This window comes from Lipotes vexillifer, unplaced genomic scaffold, assembly GCF_000442215.2.
Source record: "Lipotes vexillifer unplaced genomic scaffold, Lipotes_vexillifer_v1.1 scaffold1524, whole genome shotgun sequence".
NCBI lineage: Eukaryota > Metazoa > Chordata > Mammalia > Artiodactyla > Lipotidae > Lipotes > Lipotes vexillifer.
The window spans coordinates 26153-54128 of NW_006773476.1; the positions used below are offsets into that span (position 1 = coordinate 26153).

Genomic DNA, 27976 nt, shown 5'->3' on the forward strand with positions numbered 1-27976 from the left:
CTGTACCAAATGCCTCTTCAGATTGTTATATTTTCTTTAAAAAAAGCATGAAATAATTGATTCAAAAGCCAACTAACAGCGCATAAATAAAATATTTACTTTCTAAGAAAAACTGTAGCTTATCATCAAATTGTTTACTTGTCCTTTACTTTTTTCAGGCAAACAAAACTGCCCCTCAAATGCACTTGATCTTGGTAAGTATAAGCACGTCATATTCTCCTTAGAGAAAAATCTGTACAGAATTTCACTGTATCTACCACACTTTATTTTAAAATTTCCTCTTCCACTTAGAAAATGACTTCACCACAGATTTAATTGTGTACTGGTATTAAAACATTGACACCCCAAGAACCTAATGAGAGAGAGGAAAAAAAATCTTGTTAAAATTGTCATTCATTTCTTTGTAAAATATACTACATTGATACTTGGTAATATTAAGTTTAATAACATGCTAAAAACCACTTTGAAAAATTCCCCTCTCAGATATATAATTCTAAAATTATAATTACCATTAACATATAATGAAATAACATCAGGCCTAATCACAATGCTACTTACCTCACAAATATAACTAAAAGCAAAGATCATGTCTCATTTATATGTTTATACACACCCCTAATGCCTAGATAATGCCCTGAACATAGGCACTCGACATTTGTTGAATGAACAAATGAATGTGCTTCTTGACATACACTTCTGGCACAAGATGTATGGCAAACTCGGTCATTTGCACTGTGAAGTGGGTAGAGTTTTTAAAAAGGCATTTGAACATGCAGACCAAAAACATCCATAAACAATATAAATAAGTAGAAAATAGGAAGCTTTCTGGGTGAATGAACAGGACTACAAATTTTAAGAAATCAAATTAAGTAAGGTAAAATCTGAGCAAACAAAGTTATATTGATGCTTTTCATTACATTTCAGTTGGGAAAAGAATGTTAAGTAAAATCTAATAATTACTTGTCACTAACTTAAAAAAGTAAAAGCAGGTAATAAATGGAGCAACTCCCTCTCGTTCATTAAATAAGAATAAGATATAACCTTCAGTTGTATATACTAAAAGTTAGGCTCTTCAATTAAAATTCCAGCACTTACTATGACAATTAAGTAATATTTAAAAATACTATAATAAACTAGTAAAAAACTGATATTAAAGTCAGAGGTAATGAGCTAAGACTGAGATTACAAAGGGCACTTACTTGTAAATTATTAAACCTCGCTTTAACAAAGGTCATAGAACTCACAAATTGTTTTGATCTGAATTGAAGGAATTGTGTATTTTCAGACCAGAAAACAAATATCTATCTCATTGCAGGCTCATTGTAGTAAATTATCAAGTAAAGTGTTTGGAATCCCCAGTAATGAAAGCAATAGAGACTTAATGTACCCCATTTCTTACCTGTCATCCACCAAAACCACCACCACTACTCACCCCTTGCCCGCCCCCACCCAAGTTTCAGAGTTCTCCTTTTTTGGTTAAAGTCAGAGTTTGGGTGATTAGAATGTTTCCACCAAAGAGGCCTAGGTGATACGTGATGTTTAAAGATCCCTTCTAGCCATAACACTCTGTGACTCTGGGTAAAGGAAGATCTAATGGTGAATGAAAGGATAAAATCTTAATTAGCAATTTTAGTGTAGAGTGTGGCATGAAGATGAATTCAAGTTCTTTCCAAACCAAGTGCCTACCTAGAAATGGCCTGAACAGGTTTTTTTTCTTTTCTCCTGTGTTTGTACAGTCTAGGTTATAAGTAGATTCTTCTATTAGAACAGTTAAATTAGCTCAATTATACCAAACCCTTCTTTTACCAATTTTATACTACAGATAATTCTAAGAGTCTCAACACAGAAGAATGATATTAGTGATACTTATTCTCTTTCTGTGCTAACATAAGCTACACCTGTTTCTGGTGTTAGCATTAATAACCACTTAAGCATATACTTTAAAAGTACCAATAGCAAACTTTGGTGTGTTGAGACAATACTGGCCCACTAGTAGCAGAAAGCAACCACTGGCACAATGGGATAAACCAATGTTGACACTGTTTCCAAATATGAAACTAAATAAATCATAAATCTAGAATGTTGTATATATGCAACCCAAAACTGATCTGCTCAGAGTTCTCCTATTACCACTTCTGAATTACATGGATAACATGTTACGAAAAACACGTTTAGGATTTATTTAGTATCTACACTAGGATGCTAGTATCTATAGTAGGATGCTTTGGGTTACTTCACTTAAAATTAGAGAATCTTAGAACTGAGTATAAAAGAATTTAAAGTCCCAATTTTACTATTGTTTTGATGACTCATTTATCACAGGCTTGAGTAAAAACAGATGTAAGCTATTGCAGAAAAGCTAATGCAGATTTTTACATTTAAAAATTTCTATTATTCCACTTCTTAAGTTATTGTTGAGATAATGAGGTAAAGTTTAATGTATATTTTAAAACAAACTAGTATTAACTTAAATATATATACATGGTCAAAGATGTCTAAAGATACCTGCACTTTTAAAGATATTGAGCACTCAGTTATGTGACTGCTGCCATCATGTGGTAATACTATAAAACTACAGGTACAGACGCATGTGCTCATTTCCCCAATTTTAGAAGCAGCAGAACTATCCTCTTAGTTATAACATATTCAATAAACACAAGAATGCCAAAATTTTTCTATAAATAACAAATAATTATTAGGTCCCTATCTTTGGCCTCACTCAGATTATAGTTTTCCCTAAATGTTAAGTGTCAAAAATATACACACATTTACATTGCTGTTCAACTACTGTAGTAACCTGAAGTGAAGAGCACCTTTTTGCAAATCTAGTAAGAGACTAAGGAAACAAATGCCTACAGTTTTCCTGACTTTAGATGAACACATGAAAAAATAAGGAGATCTTTGCCCACATCAATTTTGACTACAGTTAATCATTCCAATTTCTAAAATATTTTTCTTGGTATTTCTTCCACCATAGAGGCAGCATGAGATTTTTAAATCAAAAGGAACTCAGGTCAAATTACTACTCTGACACTCAAGTTGTATAACTCTGAGCAAGTCACTGAACCACCTCTTCAGTCCAAGTTTGCTTGAGTGTAAAAGTGGGATCCCACCACCTTTCTTACAAGGTTGCTGATTAGATCAAACTAAATCGTGCCTAGCATAGTGTCAGGCACATAAGTTTTCAAAATACTAGCTTCCATCCCTTTTCACCTCAAAGTGATAGTACAGTTGGACTAGAATACAAACCCCTTGAAAGCAGGGGGAGCATCTTATTCATTTTAGTACCAATTTCCAACTTGATAAACTGCAGAATTAATGCATTTCATTATATCTGCTTGAAAAGATTCTCTTTTATTCCTCATCACAATCACTACCTAAATGTTTTATTTAACGAACTGGAAGATACATACTCCTAGATTATCAGGGAAACCACATACTTCAATAGGCAGTTAAACTACAGACTTAAGGGTAGGCCTAGGTCACCTATGTTACTCAAATTACGGTCTTGTTAGAGATGCAGAATGTAAGGCCACACTTCGGACCTACTAAAGCAGAACCTACATTTTAATAAGATCTCCAGATGATTCATATGCACCTTAGAGATTGAGAAACACTGGTTTAAAGGATCCCAAGGCTTGTCCAAAGATTTCTATACCCGCTGATCTATGAAATATTTGTCTTTTAGCTCAAATAGCTGGCCTTATTAATATAAACATGTTAGCATGAGTTAGTCAAAATTCTTCCAAGAGCTATCTGAAAGCAGACTATGAGGCAAGAAGAGGGCAAGGAGAGAATGGCAGAGATAGGGGCACAGAAGGCAGGCCTCAGAGGATGATACAACAGTCACCTGGGGCAGGAGGTGTTAGAAAGAAGGAGCATAAATGGGTAGACACCTAAAAGTGAGATAGAAGGGCACTTAACCGATTTATTAATTTGACAAATAAAACTAAATACCTACTAAACTAGGCAAAACTCAAAATGAATAAAATCATCACTGCCTGGAGTTCAGTCTATTGAGTGAAATGTAATATCTTATTTCACTACACCAATCTGGTGGTTATCAAAATAGAATTATATACAAAGTGTTATGGGAACTGAGAATAAAGTATCTATCTAAAAAGGTTAGGAAAAACTCCGCAGGTAATGTCCAAACTGACTACTGAAGAAAGAATTCAATACGAGGAAAAGGAAAGGGGCAATTCTGACAGAAAGAAAAGCTTTTACAAGGTCATGGAGTCATGAAAGAGCATGGTGTGTCTGAGAGAAACTATAAGATTTGAACCAAGGCATTCTCAGGGAGAACATGGTAACAGGGACTGATAGAAGAAACAGAACTGACAATACCTAACAATAACCAATTATCTCAATCCCCTTATCTTTATTACCAAAGCCTCTGTTCAAGTTCTATTTTTCACCATGCCTTCATATTATGATTATGACTATTATGATTATTTTTCTTCTCTTTCATCCTATCCAAGGACATCTTTCTGAAACACAATTCTGATCATGCCGCTCCCTCATTCAAAATCCTTCAATATGTAACTCAAGCCTACAGGAAAAGTCCAAATTCCTTAACATATCATGTCCCAGTTGGCCAGGGATTCAAAGGCACTTTGAATCTGTTACCACCACTGCATAACCCCTCCCCAACCTTACCCCGAAATCCCTCCTGCCTGCCTCTTTTCCTCCTGTCCAGTTGTTTTTATCCATTCTCAATGTATTGTCCCAGCTCTTCAACCTCAGACTTAGGGACTGCCTATTACTTTTGATTTTATAATCTTGAGGCATATTTAAATTAAACCTACTGATTCATCCATAATTGAAGCTGGATCAAAGAAATCAGGCTTCAGTTCTGTTCTCTCTCGTCTGTTCTTTGATGGTGGCTAAGGGAGAAAAAAGGAAGTTAGTTGACAATTGTCATATCTATAATAAGCCAAATAGTAACTGAAAATATTGAAATTATCATTAAGTGTTCACATGGTCCATGTAATTGCAATTGTACCCTACAATATTTCAAATGCTATATATTCAAACTACAGACTGTTTAAACATGCAAAACCAATTCATTCGTGGAAAATTATTCTTAAAGATGAAAACTGGAAAACCAATTTTTTGTTTTACTTTAAAAATGTCTCTCTCAACTTTCCTTTCAAGATACCAAATTACGCTATTCTGAAGAGAAGCCATATTTAATTATTTCTTCCCTTTAAGGAGAATACACCAAGGTATACTGAGAAATAGAATCAGAAGACCTGGCTTATAATGAATCTCAGCTTTACTGCTTACTAGTTTTGTCTCCTTGGATAGGCTGTCTAAGCTTCAATATCCTCAAGCCTTTCAACCTACCTCACAAAGCTGAATGAGCTGTGTGGCAAAATGAAATATGTACAAGCATTTTGTATACAATAAAGCCCTAATTGTATATATGATGTAATTATCAAAGAATATACCCTCATATATATTAAACTTCCAAGTTTAAGTATTTTACTTTATTATCTGATTCGGCAGTTGATCTCAATAACAGGGTAAATTATGTTAACAATGTATTATTTTGATAATGGTAAAAAGATGGCAAACTATAAGGTGATATTATACTTAGTATACTATTAAGCAAAATAAATCCTTTAAATCTATATATTCCTAAACTAATCTGAAAGTTCATCATCTTAAATTAGGACCTAACACCCCCACCAAACCTCACCCACTTCCTCAACCCCTTCTCATGTATCTAAACCCCTGGCAACTATCTTATTTAAGAATTTTGCAAAACTTACTTCTCATATCAAGTATTTCTCTCCTCTAGTAAATATCCAACTTAATTTCCAAAAAATCTAAATAGAAAATCCTACAGAACCATTGTATCTTACCAAGTCTATATCCATGGTGTCGAAATCCATCCCCTCATTAAGATCTTCAATCCTCCCTTCTGAGGACATCATAACATCTTCAACAATTGGCTCTTCATCATCTTCCATTAGGCTTGTACCACGCCGACTAGAGAAATACAAAACAAGGTCAAGATCTGAACCAAAGTTGTGACTATTAATATATTGGCAGCAACTATGTGGCTCTGTCTATTCAAGTGTAATGGAAAATGATGGAATTAAAGGTCAGGGAAAATGATTGATTAAGCATTGATCATGTCATCAATGATGTCAAAACCCCAATGTCTAAAAATGCTAAGGAGTTATGTTTATTCGGTATTACTTCAATACATTTAGCTTGATAGTTCTGATATCCCATTTAGAAGTTCAATAAGAATTTCCCACATGGGAACAGACAAGATACCTCAAATCCTTTTTGAAAGTAGGCAGGGTATAAATTAATAAACAAGTATAAAACAGAGACCAAAGAAATGACATTTTCAGAATACATGTATTTTCATGAACATATAATGTTAATTTTACCCATCACTCACTCAGTACCTAAAATGTACCAGGCACTCACTCACTCATTCATTCACACAGTGCCTACTATGTGACAGGCTTCTACTGTGTCCTACGGATGCAAAATAAAAGATGAATAAGACATGGTTCCTGCCCTCAAGGAGCTCACAGTCTACTCTGGGAAACAGAGATAATTAATTATGACAAGGTGTGATAAATATTTCAAGAGAAATATGCCTTTAGTGCTATAAAGATATATTGAAAGAAGAGATTAATTCTCCTTCAGGAAGAAATGAGCAACATTTATGCTGAAACCTGCATTCTGTATCCTATAAAACTCAAAACTGAGACATATATAGAAAAGTAAAATAAAAATTAAGAACAAAAATTCTGTTATCACATTATTATAAGGAAAAAACTCAAATTTCAAGTTCACGAATTAGCCCAGATCAGCATAAAAGAGTCAACATAATAGTGAAATTGAGGGTGACTTCTTATTCCCCAGTTTGGCTAACATTTCCTTCTTTTCTCACTCATTTAAAGATTCCACCTCAAAAATCAATTATTTATTGAATGCTTGCTTACAATTTACACAATACCATGTTGAGTCTTAAAAGATAAAGACAGAAAGACGTGATGTCTAGTCCAGACTACCTGGACAAATATGCTGACAATGGTCCCTATTTCCCAAGAGTTCTGGATAGTAAACGACAATTTTACTATATTTGGTGGAGGCAACTGTGAAGGGGATATGTGTGCTCTGGGGACCATATATTATAGAAAAACAGAAATTCATTCTGCACTTCATTTGAAGTATAAGAAAGATATATGTGATACAAACTATGAGAGAGAGAGAGAGAGAGAGAGAGAGAGAGAGAGAGAGAGAATTTGGAAGTATTTTCAGTTATAGGGCAGATACCATTACAGAACAAGTGTTGTAAAACAAAAATATTTTAAAGTCTCAAGCAATAGAACACTTACGGTACAACACCCAAAAGGATCTTCTGGTAATAATTATTTAACTGGGATAATTTCTTAGTCACCTGAGGAAGTTTATCTCTAAGAAGAATTAAAACTAACTACAAACATTGTATCTATATGAGACGATGGATGTTCACTAAACTTGTAGTAATCATTTCAGGATGTATGTAAGTCACATCATTAAGCTGAACATCTTAAACTTATACAGTGCTGTATGTCAATTTTATCTCTATAAAACTTGAAGAAAAAAACTTAATCAATCAATCTACAAACAAAAGAATAATGATAAATGGTACTGAGTAATGAGATGCTGTGGAAGATCTTGGGCACCGGTGGAAAAGTTTTCAGGGGAGACATTAAGGACCAAATGATTGCATAGCAGAATTCTTAAGTGTTTGGACTGGTGACTGGTCAGAAGCTAAGAAATCACTTGTTGAATTCAGCGTGAAATAAGAACACATATTAAAGGGAATGTGGCTATAGAAACAGAATAGGGGACAGAATCAAGGGATAGTATAGAGAATGAACATATTAGACATACTCGGATCAGAATCTATAGATGTGATAAAGTATACCTTGTCTGTAGAGGTTCTTAACACCACTACAGATAACTAAAGTGAATTTAAGAAGACTACCACTCATGTGGTAAATGATCATTTCTTAAGAAATATAGGTAAAATTCTCATCATTCAAAAACCAATAAAATGAAACAAAATATAAATTTTAAAAAGGTAACAATTATTATCTCCCAGCATTAAAACATATACCACATTATGTTACAAATACAAACTAAAAAACTTAATCAGAATCATCAGATCTTCCCCCTTTGTATTAGTCATCTAAAGACTACTTATATGCCATTTCTTTTGGAGCCAAAGCTAATAAAGATTTATAAAACTCTCATACAGATTCCAGTAAAAACAAAGTATTTGAAAATTAAGCTACAATTTTTTTTAGCATTGGACATTTATTCATTAATGAACATTTACTTAGTACTTTTTTTTAACTTAGTACTTTTTAATGTGCTGAGCACTAACAGGAAACGAAAGTAGTCCCTATTAAATGGTACAACCTATTACGTATAAAATAAGCTACAAGGATATATTGTACAACACAGGGAAATGCCAATATTTTATAATAACTATAAATGGAGTATAACCTTAAAACCTGTGAATCACTAAATTGTACACCTGTAACTTATATAATATTGTACATCAAGTATACTTCAATTAAAGAGAAAGAAAGAAAGAAGTTCCTGCCCTTAAGGAGCTCACAGTCTAGAGAAAGGGACAAATTCATAAACAAATTACAATACAATGTGTAAGTGCTATAAGAAATAGGAGTATACACAGTGTTGTGGGAGTGTAGATGACACCACAGCTTCACATAAGGTGACACCTGAGCTTGTTCTTTTATGATGATTTTACCAGTTGCCAGGGAGTAGGATATGATACTAAAATGTAGGCAGGGGCCATATTTAGAAAGATCTTGCATGCCATGAGCTAAGGAGTTTGAACTGCATCTTGCAGGCAATGGGGATCCATGGAAAGGTTTTAAGGAAAAGAGTTACATTATCAGATTTTTATTCTAGAACAGCAATTCTTGATGGCAGTGTGAATGATGGAGTGGTGGTGAGGGGAGTGAGGGAAGGGGTTGGTGAGAGGATAAATGGGAGATTTGAGGGAAGAAAACGAGTTAGAAAGCTAATATAATAGTTCAGGTGAGAGATGAGGGCCTGAACTAAGGTAGGGATCAATTAAGATGTAACAAAACTGAATTTTTAGCTATAGTTCTGTGTACCAAAATAAACAAGGATTCATATTTAAACTTTTCCAACAGATCAACCTATGATCAGTCCTTTAGCTAACTAGTTAATATTTAAGTTTTTATTTTCTGTTGGAAAGACCAATTTTTAGTTCCTTGATTATTTCAGCTTAGTTACTCTAGAGAGTTTGCTGAAATCTTTAGATAAGGCACACATTAAAATATGTTAAAATGAATTAGTGAACTTCCTGTACTCAGACAATAAGGCACTCTCACTTACATGGCATGCTGAAGATTAGTTCGCAGTTTAACATAGCTCATTGCTGCTCTCTCCTGCTGTTGCCTTGCTTCCTCTTGTTGTCTTTGAGCTAACATCCATGTTACCTGCGTGCTTCAAGGAGAATTTTATTCTTCTTTTAACTTAACTTTTTTCTATGTAATTAATAAAGTTATAGTACAGAAAATCATCAAATGTACTTACTTATAATCAAGAGGAGTTTGATGATGTTCAGTCTGCATTGGATAGACACTCATGAAACTGTCCTCAGGTCGTAATCTTTTAGGCTCTCTCATAATTGTTGAGGTGAGTTGTGGTGTCTGCATCATAACTGGGGTGTGCAGTGTTTGTTCTCTGCTTAGCCACATACTGTCACTACTACTGCTTTCTTCAGCTGAGAAAGAAAATTAACAGCAATGAAGTTCAGTCACTAATTTTGATTAACCAAGTGTCTGATACAATGGGTTCAGGTCAAAAAACATCTGTTTGCTCTCCACATGCTAGAGCTTGGAACAGAAGGATACAAAGCTATGTAAGGTGCAGTCCCTGCCATGCCCTTACAGCCTAGTTGTGGAAAAAGAAAACACAGGCAATTATAACACAGCGTGGTAAGTGCTAAAAGAGAGGGAAGCACAGGTAGAATGAGAACAATGAGAGGGATCAGAGCCAGCTACTCAGAAGTTACTTCTGACTAGAGTAGATACTGTGTGGACTGTGAAGTCTCCTAGGCAGGGGCGAGGACATAAGCAAAAGCACCGAGGCATGAAACAACAATGACTGAACCGTACTAATTTACTGATATTCAGCAATTTTTGACCTGCAAAAATAGTAATTTCATATGGTTCAAACTAAGAGTTTAGTACTCCCGGAGTAGATGGCAAAAGGTAAGGCTGAATAAAGAGGCAGGTATCAATTTATGCAAAGTCTTATAAGCTGTGCTAAGGTGACAGGGAAGCAATGTGGTGAGTTACATGTTTTAGACAAAGTATGTAGTGGTAGTGTGGAGGGTGGACTTAAGAATATGAAGACTAGTAAGCAAACAGGCCACTTAGGAGGTTAACTGTGTAGACCAGGTGAGTTATAGGTTCAGAACGCTTTAAAATTTATAGTGGCAGGCAGGGAATACATCTTTTAATTTGATAACTTTTCTATTTTAAAAAAGGAAATTTTATCTTAACTTGCTATCAAGCCCTAACTATTTTAACTGGTCAGGGACACTGTAAGAGAGATTTCTCCACAGACTGGGATGTTAGGACTATATGACCAATCAAGTCCAAATCTAAGTTACAAGTTTAAGTTATAAGTTACGAGTTTATGCATTTATATTATTGGATAAAAAGTACTAAAACCATTAATCCATGTGGCAATTTAATGATATGGCCCCTAAAAAAATAAATAAAATTAAAATATGGCCCTCAAATCTTTGACACGCCTCACATTAACAGGTGGGGGATGACGTCCCATTCCTTTGAACCTGTGCCCTGTGATTGCTTGGTCCATAGAATATGATGGAAATTATGCTATGCCAATTCCTGGCCTTAAGAAAAATGGCAGCTTCCAGAGTTCTTGTCTCTTGAGACACTTGTTATTGGAGCCCAGTCACATGCTGTGAGAAAGCCAAATAGCCACATGGAAAGGACATGTGTAAGGTGGTCCTGGCAGACAATCCCACTGAGGTCCCAGCTGACAGCCAGTATCAGATACATCTGTAAGTGAAGATGCCTCCGTATGATTCTAGTCACCAGCCTTTGAGTATTCCTAGCAGAGGCACCAGACATCATGTCCCTGCTATGTCGTAAGTTTTGGGGGTAGTTTGTTACTCAGGAATAATAGCTGGAGCAAATTTTGGCAACTATGCTAATTTGTTTAAAGTTTCCTAAGGAGAGGAACAAAGTCCCCAGACCCATTTTGAACCAACCCTGGAGTACTAAGAGTCCAAGAGATTCAAGTGTCATAATGTATACTCTTAACCCTAAGATTATAGACAGCAACTTGTATTTCTATCAAGTTCTTTATGATTAATGCTCTTCTTCACAGAAATTCAAAAGTTGGGACCTCTCTGAATCTGTTGTACCACTTAAACTAGATGATTTGATCTCTTAGGTAATGATTAGCTCTAAAATATTGAGTCCATATCCCTATACATAGAGTATAGTGCAGTGATTTAAAAGCAGGTGCTCTAGAGTGAGACTGCCTGGCTCTGCTACTTAATATTGGTGTGACCTTAGGTAAAAGTTACTTAACTTCTCTGTACCAGCTTTCACATTTGAAAAATGAGTATGTAGCTAAAGAGTTGTAAGAACTGAATTTATGTATGTAAAATGCTTAGAACAGTACATTTACACATAATTGGAGGACACATTGTTCAAGATATTATATAACAACACATATCTCAAATTTAAAAATAAGGTGACCCTTAATGACAATTCAGTCATTAAGGTTTACGGTAAACATAAAGGACAAATATAAAGAGAATAAACTATATTCTTACTGAGTGCAAGCTGCATGCCTTCAACCACTTTCCGTTTTCCTGTAGATGGCTTTGATTTTTTACTCCGCACGGTTGACCCCCGACTGCTGATTCCACTAATGACTGACATGGTGTCATCATCACCACCAGCTAGCAAAGAATTTCGGTATGACATCAGTGGAAGCCACACATCTTCTCTTCGGAGTGACATCTGAAAGGTCATGAACTTTTCCAAGTAAACATACCTTAAAAAGGAGTAGAAACCATTAGCTGTGATACATTAAATTGACATAGCTTTTTTTTTTTTTTTTTTGCTTATTCCTATAGGCTCACACACTATAACGGAACATACAGTGATTTAATGAGTTAAATAAAAAGTAAATTAGAATGAAAATAGTGGCTGATGGGTCTACATTTCCTCAAAGCATACAGTAACAACGGAAGGATTATTAGCGTTCTTTCTCGAGAAGTCTCTGTTCTATCCTAACATTTACAAGTCCTCTGTTAGAAGAACAAACCTGAGTCATATTCCTGGAAAGAGGATCAGATTTAAAAATTACACAACTTGGGTTCTAGTCCCAGTTCTACCAACCCCTAGCTGTGTGAGCATAGGCATATTACTTCACTACTCAATCTAAGCCTCATCAGTACACTAATGAACGATTTTGTCTCTATCAAGATTCTCACATTAAATGAAATAATTCATAGCATTTCAGCTTATTATTTGTTGAGCATCTATGTCCCAGGCAATGGGGATAGATACAAAGGTCAATCAGATATGGTCCCTACCTGCACAATATTTTCAGCCTGATGGAAGTCATACATCTACCCTTAGATTCAAGTATCACAAGGATTCTATGACATATATAATATAGCAATCAAAAATCAACTAACATTTGTGTGACTACTGTGTGCTAGGCATTTTCCTCTTGGGTTCTTTAACTTTACTCTTACAGTCTTGTGAGGGAGACATTCTCCCCATTTGACAGATAAGGAGAGAAAGGATAAGAAAAGTTAAGTAATATATCCATGGTCATAAAAATGAGAAAGCAGTATAACCATGATTCAAATCCCAGGCTTTTGACACTAAGAGTTCAGTGCTTTATTGTGTAAATTATGCTTCACACAAGTTTCATCAACTAACTGTAAAGTGCAAACCAAATTTTGCTGTCATAATAATGGCTAATTCGAATCCGTTCAGAATTACCAGTTTTGAACACCATAAGAGAAAGGACAGGAGAGATGAGTTACAAACATACTGCTTAGTGTTACTTGTATATATTGTAAATATATTTCAGCTACACACAGTAGTACAGTACTCATCAAAGTGTGGTCTGGAAGTTGGCTATTAGTCTGAGAACTCACCAGCCTGACACAAGATGTGCAGTCTGAGCCACAATATACTCACTAGTTGAGAGATATACAATGATGTATCCACCACAAAGCTTAACAGAACATTCCAGATAAGTAGCCCTCCCTGATGCTAGTTCCCTTTGTCCTCTTTCCAGCCACAGAGGTTGCCATTAACCTGAACTTGCTATTTTTTGTCCCCATTTGTAATGTTTTAATACCTATTTGTCTGTAAACATCATAGCACAATTTTGTACTTAGCTTTTTGCACTCAACATTATAATTTTAAAATCTAACCATTTTGGAAGAGTGATGTCAGCTAACACTATGGTGGCAATCATTTTCCAATAATGTAAGTGTATCAAATCAACATGTTGTACACCTCAAACTTACACAGTATTATATGTCAACTATATCTCAATGAAGTCAGGAAAAAAAATTTTTTTTAGATGACTGAGATCTGAGGGTCTAATGTATAACATGGTGGCTAGAGTTGATGATACTGTGTACTTAAATAATACCATATAATTGAAATTTGCTAAAAGAGTAGAGCTTAAGTGTTCTGATCAAAAAAATGGTAAATATGTGAGCTGATAAATACGTTAATTAACTTGATTATGGGAATCCTTCCACAATGTATATGAAATCATCATGTTGCACACTTTAAATATATTACAATTTTATGTGTCAATTATAGCTCAATAAACTTGAAAAAAATTTTTAAGATTTTAAAAGATCAATTGGATTGTGTGAATCTTATTTCAATCCCAATTCAATCAAATAAAAGTCATTGATGATATCTGATACTAGAAATTTGAACAATTAAATGGGTTTTTAATAAAATTAAGGAATTGTGTTTACTTTTTAAAAATCTAACCATTTTGACCACTGTATAGTATTCCATTGTATATTAATCTATTGATACCATTTTCTAGCTGATAGATGTTTAGTCAGTTTTGAGTTTTTTCCTATTCAAACAATGCAGCAGTCAAGTACTTTAATAGTTATCCTTCTTCACACGTGTAAGAGTTCCCCTAGGGTATCTACCTATGAATAGAATTACTGGATCATGAAGTAGGGAGAATCTTAAACTTTACTAGACATTGCCAAATGTCTCCAAAGTGGTCTTGTACCAATTTACTCTGCCACCAGCAATGTATAAAAGCCTCTATTGCTCCACATCCTTGGCAATACTTGGCGCTATCCGATGTCTTAAGTTTTGCTAATATGCTAAGTGAGAAATGGTTTTTTTATTGTTTTAATTTTTACTTCTCTAGTTAATAGTGTCAATGCAATTTTGGGGGGTGCGGGGGGGTGCACCACACAGCTTGTGGAACCTTAGTCCCCAGACCAGGGATTGAACCCAGACCCTTGGCACTGAAAGCGCGGCATCCTAACCACTGGACCACCAGGTAATTCCTCAATGCAATTTTGAACTGGCATAAATTTATATATAATAAAATGCACAGAAATTAACAGTAAAGTTGGATCAGTTTTGCAAATGAATGCAGCCATGTAACCCATACACCTATCAAGATATAGGACATTCCTATGACCCTACAGAGTACCCTGTATCCCTTTTCCCATTCAGTCTCCCCAACCCCAAGAACTAACCACTATTGTGATTTCTATCACTGTTTTGTCTGCTTTAGAATTTCATATAATATCTATACAATGATGTTTTTTAAAGACTTTTTTGATGTGGACCATTTTTAAAGTCTTTATGGAATTTGTTACAATACTGCTTCTTTCTTATGTTTTGGTTTTTTGGCCGCGAGGCATGTGGGATCTTAGCTCCCTGACCAAGGACTGAACCTGCACCCCCAGCAGTGGAAGGTGAAGTCTTAACCACTGGACCACCAGGGAAGTCCCCAAGATCTATACAATCTTTAAAAGCAAAATACTGGTGGGCTTTCAGAAGACATTACCTATGAGTTATTCATATTCTTCTGTCTTTTTATACCTCAAAGCCCGGGGTTGGGGGGTGGGGGTGGAAGAGATGAAAGAAGATTTTGAGACTTTATTTCCATTTGTTAGGCTCTCTTAGAACGTAAGTCACCATTTTAGAAGACCAAACCATAAAAGTATCCTGTTTAAATGGCCTGTTGAGAACAGGACTTGTAGTTAAAGTACAAAGATAAAAGAGGGGGACTTCTACTTTCCAGTGTAGTCACGGCTCAGGACACAGACTAAGGTGCTCCTGATGGATCAGCGATATCATTATCTGTTAAATGCTCCTTCATTAGTTAGGCTGAGCCAAGAACTCAAATAGGAATACACAAAGCATTCCAGTTACACCTCTAAAGCCACAACTACACTGTAAGGGGAACTCACAGAATTAAAATGGAGTATTATGCATAAAACAGTTATAATCCTTAAATTATAAAATTTCTGAAGTATAAAGTTTTTTGTGCATTAATGCAATCCTACAAATCTAATCTAATCTGAGAGGGAAACCAAGTATAAAAATTAATCTTTAAGAATTCCAAAACAAAATTAAATAGAGTATTTCTAACAAATACATACACTGTTCTTTTGTCTTGTCGAAGTAGTTTAGAAGAAAATTCACTGAGAATATCAAGAAATGCCAAATTTAAAGGTGGATGGCTCTCTCCTTGTGGATTAGGCTCCTTAAAAGCAAATTCTATGCCATCTCTGCAACAAAAGCAACAACAAAAAAAGACAAATATTTAAAGGACTACAATACAAAATTGAATAACTTAGGGAATTTCTCTATACTTCATCCCACTACTAAGATGTTTCCTTTGTCATGCATTTAATCTGAGGAATAGAGAGAATAAGGAGGCTACAGTGCGAGAATGAGCAAATATATTTACATTTTATGCCACTTTTGTTTGTTTTGGTTTTTATTTTTTGGCGGGGGTGGGGGGGGAGCATGCTGCACCACGTAGCTTGCAGGATCTTAGTTCCCCGACCAGGGACTGAACGCTTGCCCCAGCAGTGAAAGCGCCAAGTCCTAACCACTGGACCGCCAGGGAACTCCCAACTGTTACTTTCTTTAAAACAAAACAGACACACACATACACACACCAGCTGGTCTTTATTTAAAATGTGGTTTGGTATATCTACATCCTCTCCTCAGTTCTCTTTTCCATAGAAAATAACCCAAATCCTTTCACGTAATAATCAGTACACTTTCTGTATTTTTCAAGACACAAAGGAGATCAACTATAACACACAGGATCAACTTAAAAATAATGATTCAAGAATATCTGTAATGACCCACTTAAGAGTAAAGTTTAAAAATTAAACTCCACTCAAGGCCCACTTTATATTTATTTAACAATAAATACCTCTATTAATCAAGACAACTACCCAACATTTTATATATATATATATATATATATATATATATATATGAAGTAAATAATATATTACTTCTCAAAATAATTATTACATGTGTGGTCCTTAAATATCACCTAAAATTCTCATCCATAGTATTAAAAGGCATAAAAAGAAATTTGAGACTTTTAGAGCAAAGTGAAAAGGAGAGAGTAAATTAAAGTTGAGGAAGGTATAGGACTAACAAAGAGCAGAACAATTTCTGAAGGGAGACATTTAACACTTCATAATTAAGTAAGCAACAGGAATTTAAAAAAGACACAAAACAGAGAGCTTTCAATGAAACAGAGCCCAAGCCTCTTGATTTTTCCAAAGGCAAGGCTCTTTATCCACAATAAAGACATAAACAGTATTAATAACCACATGTTGGCTATGTTAGAGCTCTAAAATGTACTTAAAAGTATAACTGATCACTAAATTACATGCCTAAAATAAAATCAGATGATTTCCAACTTTGATAAGGCAAAGAAAACATGCAGACAAAATAAAGATTGTGGTTCAAAACAAGAGAAAAGGTCACTGCAAAATAGAGAGCAGAACCAGAAACAAAAAACTTGAAACAAAGAAATCAAATCTCAAAAAATTATCTACCCAGCAAGAGAGATTATGACAAAAACTGTTAAAAGAGATTCTATAATACCTGATGAATATATGTTGCTTTTTTTCACGTAATTTATAAAGATTTTGTATGGTTTTAATTAAAGCAAAGACTTTTCTATAAAAGGTGTTTTAGTCCCAATTCATGTGTTAACAGAGAGAGCACTATAACTGGTTCTTAAGAAAGGAGACATGCCACAGATGTGTAAACAAGTAATAAAGCATCAATTGAACTTGGTTATTCTAAACAAAAGAGCAAGATACAAAAAAACTTCATGATTAACAAACAGAAGAGCTGAATAAAATATTTGGAAATTACTTGTGTAGCATAGCAATGGCCTCTCTCGTTTTCAACTGATCGAGTCCAAAAGTTAAAGCAAAACGTCGAGCAAGTTCTTTTATGCCGCTGAATGTTGAGGATGACCTATCAAAATTATAGCCATTTTCCTGTATCATTTCATTAAAAAGCTGTTTGGAAAGAAAGAAAACATGTTAAAGTTTTTTAATAACTATGGATTATTAACATCTAATTTTAAAATACTACATTTTATATTTAAAATATACTTACGTTCTATAAATAAGGCATTGTACTTCATTCTAAAACATGGATTTTTAAAAACATGATACAAATGACCAAAATTGTAGCACTTCATATATTCAGACTAGAGGTAGTTATTGACATTAGAAACTCCTTAGATTAGTTATGACAGAATTCTTTTCTGCCGGTATTAACTGGATATTAAAATAGCATATAAAAATATAAAGAAAAAGGAAACCAACTAACAACTATGCTCTTATTGACATTTAAATGATGGATCTTCACATCAAGAGCTTTCATCATAAAGTTAGCAAAACAAAATACAATCTTTCAATTATCAAGCTGCCAAGATTTTAAACAGGTAATGGCTACTACTTAAGAATACAGTGCAATGGGCACTGATCTACTGGGAACATAAAACTGAGAAAACCTTTCTACAGAGCAATCTGGCAATGTGTAGTGAAAGCTTTAGAATTTTCATGCCCTTTGAGTAAGCAACTGTTATTATCAGACTTTATCCAAAAGGAATGATAACAGTAATATTTGTATACAATACATAAGTACAAAAATGTTTGTCTTAGTGCTATTTATAATGGCAAGAACTGTAAAAAACCTCAACATCAAACGAGAAGAGATCTTAGTTATATTATAGTCCCTCTATAAAATGGAATACTACACAGTCATTAAAAATGCAGAGGAAAGTATTTAATGGCATGAAAGTGTTCAGGATTTATTAATATGAAAAATTCAGCATTTCAAGACAATGTGCAATATGATTTTTTATTTTTGTAAAATAAGATTTCACATAGGCATAAAAAAGATTAGGAAGTTAAAAATTAAAACACTGTTAAGTGAAAAAAATTAAAGATAAGTTGTATTTTTTCTAGTTTTCCTATAATATTTTCTAAACTTTCTACAGCAAACAGCTATTATTTTACACCAAAAGTTATTTAAATGCTGCCTTTAAAACCTTTTAAATTCTAATAATTTTAATAAAGAATATCAAAATATGCAAATGAAATTAAGAACTTGCATACCTAGATCTCTAAAAAGCAAGAAAGTTTATCAAAGTGAAATGGGTTGGGTTATGTTCTGCATGCATTTGGTCTCTACAGACAAAAGTATACTAAGCAAATGATTTTTGCCTAATTAAACCTGCCTTGACACTGCCAAAATGAAAATGACTGGTACATTTTGATTATACAGTTGATAAATGCTCATTAAAATACATGTGCAAATGTACAAAGAATAAAGTAAAATTCACCTGAAACCTACCAAAGCGAGTTAACCACAGCTAACATTTTGGTGATTATTTTTTCCAAATAGGTACACAAAGATGTGCACAATTTTATATAGATGCTATACTGCAATCTTTTTTTATTCTCAAACTATATATTGTAGAGATCTTTACAAATTAATGAATACAGACCTACACCAATTTTAATTGCTACACAGCCACTGCAGAGATATACTACACAATATATTCATCTAATATCCTATTGACAGCCATTTGGATTATTTTCTAATTTCTTGCTATTATAAATAACTTTGCAATGTATAATCTTCTACATTCATTTTTTGCAAAGTTATGCTATTACCACTGTAGACGAACTTCCAGAAGTAGAACTGCTGCCTCAAATGGCATATACACATTATAAATTTTGACATATATTGCCAAACTACCTGCCAGGAAGGTTGAACCAATATACCTTGCCGACAGAACCTGTTTCTCCCATACCTTAGGCGGCTATAGGTTTTGCCACTCTTGCCAGTCTCAAAGCAAAAAATGATCTCACTCGTACAATGTCTACTAGTGAGATTGAGTATTTTCATTTCCACTTTTATGAACTATCTATTGCATCCTTTGCCCAGTTTTCAACTGTTACCTTGAAAACTATTAAGTGCTTATTTTGTTAGCCTAAACCTGGTACTCTTCATGTCTTACCTGTTGCAAACTGAGAATAAGGGTCTTTGCACACTGAATTTTGTCTATCTGCCTTGTTTTACTCATTGTTTCTTTGATGATATCGCCATAGTCATTATAATACTAGAAAAGAAATTTGTACAAATTAGGCCTCTGTCTCTTAAAACTATTGGACAATAAGACTAATTTTAGGTTAGTCACACAAGCATATCACGAGAATGTTATTTGGCTAGAATTATGCCTTCAAAGACACGAAAGAATGTTACTAAAACTTCATTATAATCTTTAAACACATAATCCCTAACATCAGTAAATTCAGAAATATCAGACAGTTAAGATCTAATCACATTAAGCTCCACAGTTGGTTTTAAGGAGGTATATTGTTTAACAATAATTAAGTTATACAGATTTTCAGAAATAAAACAAAGGACAGAAACAAAGTTCTTGTGCTCTTTGTGAACTATTAAGACAATGAATGTAATCAGTTACTTTCGTAACTTATTCATTGCTAATGGCATGTAGTTCATGAGCAGTTTCCAAACTTATTGATTTGGCTTATGGAAACTAACAGCCTGTTAACAACATTTAAAAGAAAACTTACTGTATGTGGCATTTACATTACACACTGCACAGGAATTTTTTTTTTCTAACTTAAGATCTTGTTTCAAAATGCATACATTAACAACTACCAGAGATAACAGGATAACCATGCTCCTATATGACTAACAAAATTGACTTTAATCTAGAATACCTAAGTCTAAAAGTTTAAAATTTGCAAAATGACTTCAAAAACAACCTTAGTTAAAAAAAAAAAAATCTAACAAGTATCAGGCCAAATAACTTAAGTTCCAAAGTACTTTATTAATGGTTCTATCATATAGGAAAGTATTCTGAAGAGAGAATTAACTAGGTTTTGATAAATGTATTACATATTTTATCCTGTAAAAGCAAAAGCTTAAAGAAAGTTTACATTTATAATTAGATTTTACTTGAAAAAGGATTACAAAAAAATCATCACACCGTATTTAGTCACATTCTGTTAGTACAATCAACAATATCCTTTCTACTACTACTTAAAAGTTAAAGAATCTCACATATATTTATGACAATTTGTGAATCCACTGTGACTCAAATCAGATTTTCAGAGCTTAAGGAACCTTAGCTATCACAGTGGAACAGATGAAGAAACGCAGGACACAAAAGGTACTGAATTACTCAAGGTCACAAGCTGCATAGTAACCAAGCCAAAACTGTATTATCTAGTTCTCTGACTCCTAAACACTTTTTTATGTTACATCAAGCAGGGGAGGGACACCATCCTGTTGTTTTAAACTAAATCACAAAAGCAATTTCTATTAGTGACAGTTAACCTAAGACAAGCTGTCTGCAATATTCCAAACACAAATGAACTCAATAAACCCAAAATGTCCATTAATGGAGGATCGGAGGTATGAGAAAATTTACTGAAAATGTTAAATATTTTAAGAGATTTCTTTTACACTAGAAAAGTAATTTACTATTAAAAAATTCAATGGCAACCAAACATAAAAGCGATGTAAAAATATCTCGCTATCCATTTTTCAACTTTACCTTCATATACTGCTTAAAGATATCTGCAGCTGTATTCATCTCCACCACAGTATATACAATTAGCTTACAAAACGCTGCAAGTAAATTTCTCCTTTTGTGCAGAGCTTCAATTTTACTGGCTTCATCTTCCTGCTGAGCCGTGTGTGTGTGTGTGTGTGTGTGTGTGTGTATCAAATTCAATATAAAACACCTTTATTTTGGAGAATTTGTAAAATAAGGGAACAAACATTTAAATAAAATAAAAATTATAATCACTCAATATCTTCATGAATGACCAGCCCATTTATTCCAATACACAAAATTTTTGTGACATCAAATCAGAAGGCTGTTTAGTGAACATGGAACAGGAACAAGTGGAGTAAGTGAGAGGAACTGATGTTTAGTGAAATCAGGCTAAGCTTGCCTAACACATTAATCTACTTCCCTAGCAGGATAGTTTGCCGATGAGACCTGCATATTCAGTATCTGTTGGGTAAGGCTCTTTCTTCCCTAGGGGCAGACAACCTCAGAAATTCTCCTATCCCTTCTAAAGATGACCCCACCCAACCTCAAACCCAACTTTTATTGACAGATACTTTCTTTATACATATTACAGATATTCAGTTAGACTGGCCTAGAAACCATTCTGTCTTTTTAAGGTAACTTCACATATATCTGCTCTGATCCATTATGTGAGATCTTGATATTCAGTTATCAAAGGGACAAAATTATTTCCAAATTCATAGCTGAGAAAGCCGGATTACAGCCTCCAAGTACTGCCAAAGGATTTTCAAATTATTTGATACTGTGCATAAAACTGTATCGAAGCCTTTTACATAAAAAGTTATGCAAAGAATTTTCTTCTTGACAAATTTTACAAATGAAATTACTTACATAAAAAATACTGTGTATAAAATAAGAACTCTTTTAAAACAAGTATTTATTTTACCCTGTCTCTGATAATCCTTGATAACTGCTAGTAAATAAAAACCAAATTTTAAGAATAGGAATTTGTTTAAGACAGACCATCTGAAAAGTTTCTGTTATCAAAAGTGCCTATTCCAGAATGCCAAAGTCATTTGCTTAGAAACCTAAAACATACTGTTCATTCTTTTAAAAGAGTACACTGAACATACAAGCTAACTTTTTCTTAATGACTCTGTGATTATAATGGATTTCTATACAATATTGTTTCCAATCATTGTTTGGTACTGTTCTCAGGAACTAGAGAGATACAGACTTATTCCCCCTACAGACTAAGTTACCCAGATATTAAGAGTTTTTTGAGCCCTGATTTTTAAGTTTCTTCACTTCTTACTTATCAAAAATTAGCCACCTTTTTCTCTTGTGGGGAATTAAAGAATGTTAGAGAAGTGTCTAACACACTGGGCCTTTAATAGATGTCAGTTGCCATTATTACTATGTGTTGCCAGTGCCTCTAGAAGCATTCCCTATTTTATTCTCCCCTTCTAGTCTGATGTGGGCTAACAAATCAAATAACCATGGGTCTACAATACCAGGGGTTAGATGAGTATGAAAAGCAATGGAAACTATCATATGTTGCTTGTGGGAGGATAAAAGAATAAAACGACTTTGGAGTATAATCTGGCAACTTGTGGTCAAGTTTAAGACGCACATAGACTACATAATCTAGCAATGCCACTCTTAGGTATACAGGCACACCTCGGAGATATTGCAGGTTTGATTAGACCACTGCAAAAAGGGAATACTACAATGAGTCACATGAATTTTTTGGTTTCCCAGTTCATATAAAAGTTATGTTTACACTATACTGTAGTCTTACTAAGTGTGCAATAGCATTATATTTCTAAAAACATGTACATATGTTAATTAAACATTTCATTGCTAAAAAATGCTAATCATCTAAGTTTTCATGAGAGTTGTAGTAGTAACATCAAAGATCACAGATCACCATGACAAATATTATAATAATGGAAAAGTTTGAAACGTTGCAAGAATTACCCAAAAAGACACAGAAACATGAAGAGAACAAATGCTGTTGGAAAAATGGCACCCATAGACATGTGTGATGAAGGGTTGTCACAAACCTTCAATTTATAAAGATACACAGTATCTACGAAGTGCAATAAAAGGAGGTATGCCTGTAAACTAGAAAAGCATTTGCACATGTGCTCAAGGAGATAAGTATAAGAACATTTTTGTAACACTATTTATAATAGGAGAAAAGATGGAAACAACCTAAATGTTCATCAATATGAAAATGGATAAAGTGTGGTTAATTCATATCACATAATATTCAGCAGTCAGGATGAATAAGCTATAACCACATGTCAATACTGACAAATTTCACAAATAATGTTAACTCAAAAAAGCAAGATGAAAAATAAAATGTTCAACATGATACCATTTATGTGGAAGCTAGCAATAGAAAATAAACTATATAGTTAAAAGATACAAAAATTCCTAGTAAAATAAAATTAAAATGCGAAGGCATGATAAACAGCAAATTCAGGATAGCAGTTATCTCTAGGGAAAAAGAATAATGGGATGGGGAGGGATACAACCAAGGGCTTCTTTTGTATCTATCTATTCCTTTAAAAAACAAATATGAAACAAACCCAGCAAAATTTGACAAATGCTGGTGGTTGGTATATACAAGTATGTTACATTTTATTCTTTTCCATAGAATCGGAATACATTTCATTTTTAAAGTGGAAATGGAAAAACACGAAGTCCAAGGAGGTAAGACAAAGTGTAATTCCAGGAAGCTCCCAGAAAATTTAGGAGTATTGGCAAGCTTATTCTCATTCCTATTTCCTATGATCTAAATGAAGTTGAGGTAGTCCCCAACTAACAAAAGGATTATAGACCAAAACCAATTTTGTATCAGTGTTGGGAATATAACTGTTTTCCTACAGAAGTTTTAAAAACTCCTACTCATCTTTTAGGATCCATTTCTGATGTTAGCTTATTTCAATGGTGTTTTGACTTCTACAGAACAGTTAGAACTTCCTCTACATGCCCACAACACTTTGTACCTACCTCTATTACTTATCAAATTACATTATAATTACTTGTTTTTAGATATGTCTTTTCCACTTGAATTGAATTCTTAAAGGAAAAGACCATGTCTCATTTTTTTGATATTCATAGCATCTAGTATACTGCCTGCTGACCAATAAATATCAAATGAATGTTAAAAATAAAGTGTAACTAAACCAACAGCTGAAAGTGAATGGTGGAAAATTCTAAGTATATAAACTTTAGTACATGGATTTTGATGTCTGTTTTGGCTACTTAGGTTTCTCAGTTCTGTTCTGGTTAAGTTTTTAATACTTGAGAACAAAGCTCTCTATTGATAAAAAATAAGCTACAAGCCATGTCTAGAATTATATATAGTTAAAAGCTTTGCAGTGATGTGTCAGTTTATGTATGGACATATACCTACTGATGTTATATAGCCTTCAAGTTTAACTCCAAATTGGGGGGAAAAAAAAAAACCCCAGAAGTCACCAAATACTATCTGTTTTTCCACGATTTCTTGTTCAAGTAAGGCATCTGTGTATGCAATTAGGGTGCGAAGAGTAACTTAACACTAGGCAACGTTGGTTTGATTATTTACCTGTAACATTCTGTACTGCCCCAGACTTTTACAGAAAAATTATGCTATGAAAGTATACAACAAAAAGGTCATTTAAAGAAACACTTTATTCTGCTCTAATTACTTGAATATTGGTATTACCAATGATTAAGGGGAAAGAGAAGTAAATTTTGTTGAGTACCCACCTACTACACGCCCAAGCACTATACTAGTCACTTTGCTCAATTTAATTAACTTGTACAGTTCTGTAAGGTAGCTACGAATTAGAAAAACAAGCTCACAACTAGTGAGAAACAAAGATTTGATTCCAAAGCCTATGCTCTATGATACCACATTGTCTTTACAATGTTACAAGCAAATTACACTGGAAAATGTACCTGTGTTTCACGTTTTAAGAATAAAATATCAAACAGTAGTGTAACACTTTACATTGCTGCTAATTAAATTTGATTTATAGTAGATACACAGATTTAACAAAAAGATGGCAATAAAATTACCTGCACTATTATTGTCATCATCCTGTTCAATGAAGACATGATCCAGAATAAAGCTGAGCAACTCAGACTGCAATGAAGAATCAGGGGTGTAAACTAATGGCTCTAACATGTCACGCCCTCCTGACATAATCTGATGGCTGAAGATCATCAAAATATCACATAGAATAGTGAAGGCCTAGTATAAAAATAAAAAAAAAAATAAAAAAAAAGGATAGCATGCCATAAACCAAAGTTTCTCACGAACTGCCACAAGTAACTTACATATTTAATGTGGAAATAAAATCCAACTTTCTACATTTGAAACTCAGAAGAAAAAGCAATGTCTAGTATTTTCCTAAGATTTTAAAAGTGAAGAGTGTAATTTTTTCAACAATAACTACTGATATTTGCATTGTGATTTACTAACTGCAAGATAATTTCACAAATATTCTTTTTAATTTTCAGCAATTTTCTTTTAATTTTTTAAGTGATTTGTACAATATGTTAACATCATCAAAACATGCAATCAGGACTCAATCTCAGGTTTTCTGACTCCAAACCCCACCCTTTACACTATATATACCACAATGTCTCATGGTATACATTCTCAAATATCAAATAATGTATAAACTTGGTACCATTCTTTTCTTCTATGGAAGAAAAACACTTATACCAAGAAGATGAATATCTCCTAGAAGATCTCTTAGAAGAGAGATCACAAAATCTATAGGACTTCTTAAGTACTCTCATTGTCAGTATATGTGATGATTAAGTAAAAAAAACATAACCAAGTGTGGGTCTGCTTACTAATCATCAGGCAAACCTGACAGTATAATAAACATAAGGTTGAAGTGGGACTTCCCTGGTGGTCCAGTGGCTAAGACTCCACGCTCCCAATGCAGGGGGTCTGGGTTCGATCCCTGGTCAGGGAACTAGATCCCGCATGTCGCAACTAAGAGTTCGTATGCCACAACTAAAGATCCCACATGCCACAACTAAGACCTGGCACAGCTAAATAAATAAACAAACAAACAAATAAATAAAGCAATAAAGCTGAAGTTATATATATATCTTTCTTTTTTTTTGGATGAAGTTATATCTTGAGGAGCTTTATAAAAACTCTGCCAGGAGTTTTAAATAGAGTCAAACACTGGTAAAAGTAGTCAGAAGGTAACTGGAAAAAATTTAGTTATTTGTTGGGAAGGGATAAGGAAAATAAAATTTTGTGATCACAAAGTCAACAGAAAATTACATTTAATGGAAGACTACTACTAGAAGGACAGATTATAATATAGACCTCAAAGCAGATTTTAATAATAGCTTTGCCTTTTTGGAACTAACCACATTTATTTTTTTCTCTATACTTTTATCTCTTCTTTTGGTCTCTTCCTCTCATTTTACTACTATAGTAATAATTTATACCTATCAAGATATTTGAGTTTACAAAAGCTTTTGCAACATACACAGTAAGGATACACAGGGATAAGCGTGGTGACATTTACTAATTAGGTGAACTGACAGGTCTTGTGAGCTAACCAGGACATATTCCTGGAAGCTGTTAGGAAGACTAGTACATAGGCTATTTAATGACCAAATAATTAATCTCCAAGGCCTGAACAACAGATTATATATAAAGGAGATTACACACAATAACCCACAAAGAATTATGTGCTAACACTGTAAGAAATATGGAATATTAAGCTGAGTATCTTGGTGGCCTACGAAAATATATCAAGTAATACTTCATGTATTAAGTTTGGATCAGTGTATACTTCATTGAAATCCTATTCTAAGACATTAACTATAAACTCATTTTACTACCTTCTGAAATTTTGTCCCTCTTATCTGAATTGTAGAGAAGAAAATGTCCCAAGTCCTTTATTGTTACAGTTCAAAATAAATAGGCTCTTGGTCCCAGGATCAGAAGTTATTTTACAGATGGGAAAACTACCCATGGCACCAAGTAACAATGTATTTCCAGATTGAGAAGCTTGGCAGCAATGGAATCAAGAGGGCATATGGGGTGGAAAGGTAACACTCTGAAGACGGAAGTGATTAAAATTTTTATTTCAAAGTCCACATAAGAAAAAATAACTCACACAATCAGGATGGACAGGAACGCCAACATCTGATAATACTCTGAGATAACAAAACCAGATGGACCTTTCCTCCCTGAGGCATACCTGTTATACCTGTTGCTTTCAGGAATAATTTATGTAACTGCATACACCTACTTTGTATATATGAGTCTGTTTACCATGTGTGGCATAAAGAAACAATAACACAGAATAACTGCAATATGCGGGTAATCTATAATGCTCCACATGGAATTAATGTTAATCTATTTTTTGAGCATAGTATATATACAGACAGATACAAGATATTTCTACTTTGCCCAATTTCAGTATTTCTTAAATTTTCTATATTAGTTCAGATATTTATTCAGGGTTGCTTACAAAAGACTGCTATCTATAGTAATTACTAACCTGTTCTTTAACGGTGGTATTCACGTTGGTCAGGTAATGCTGACATATCTGACAGAATACCCTCATCTGTTTCTTTAAACGCAGCAAGTCCTCCTTGAAAAAATTTAACATGAGCATTTTAAAATGCTGTATTAAAAACTCATTTAAGATATTTTAAATTACATAAAACATCACCATATATTTAACTATGTTAACTCTGCTTGTATATT

At 33.8% G+C, this 27976-nt stretch overlaps 1 protein-coding gene across 2 annotated transcripts in view; it reads right to left on the reverse strand.

The window, feature by feature from the left end:
* Window positions 1-328: 328 nt before the first annotated feature.
* STAG2 (STAG2 cohesin complex component) overlaps window positions 329-27976 on the reverse strand; it is a 71543-nt gene continuing 43895 nt past the window's right edge. The window contains exons 22-33 of one of the 2 annotated variants that reach the window (XM_007448343.1): window positions 27768-27860; window positions 25307-25477; window positions 21244-21375; window positions 19675-19776; window positions 17511-17659; window positions 15758-15886; window positions 11903-12126; window positions 9616-9805; window positions 9415-9525; window positions 5871-5997; window positions 4809-4886; window positions 329-352 (exon numbers count right to left, since the gene is read on the reverse strand). In XM_007448343.1, coding sequence (XP_007448405.1) covers window positions 329-352; window positions 4809-4886; window positions 5871-5997; window positions 9415-9525; window positions 9616-9805; window positions 11903-12126; window positions 15758-15886; window positions 17511-17659; window positions 19675-19776; window positions 21244-21375; window positions 25307-25477; window positions 27768-27860 — 1530 coding nt within the window. The remainder of the gene's footprint in view (window positions 353-4808; window positions 4887-5870; window positions 5998-9414; window positions 9526-9615; window positions 9806-11902; window positions 12127-15757; window positions 15887-17510; window positions 17660-19674; window positions 19777-21243; window positions 21376-25306; window positions 25478-27767; window positions 27861-27976) is intronic. The other variant, XM_007448344.1, reaches the window with a different exon arrangement.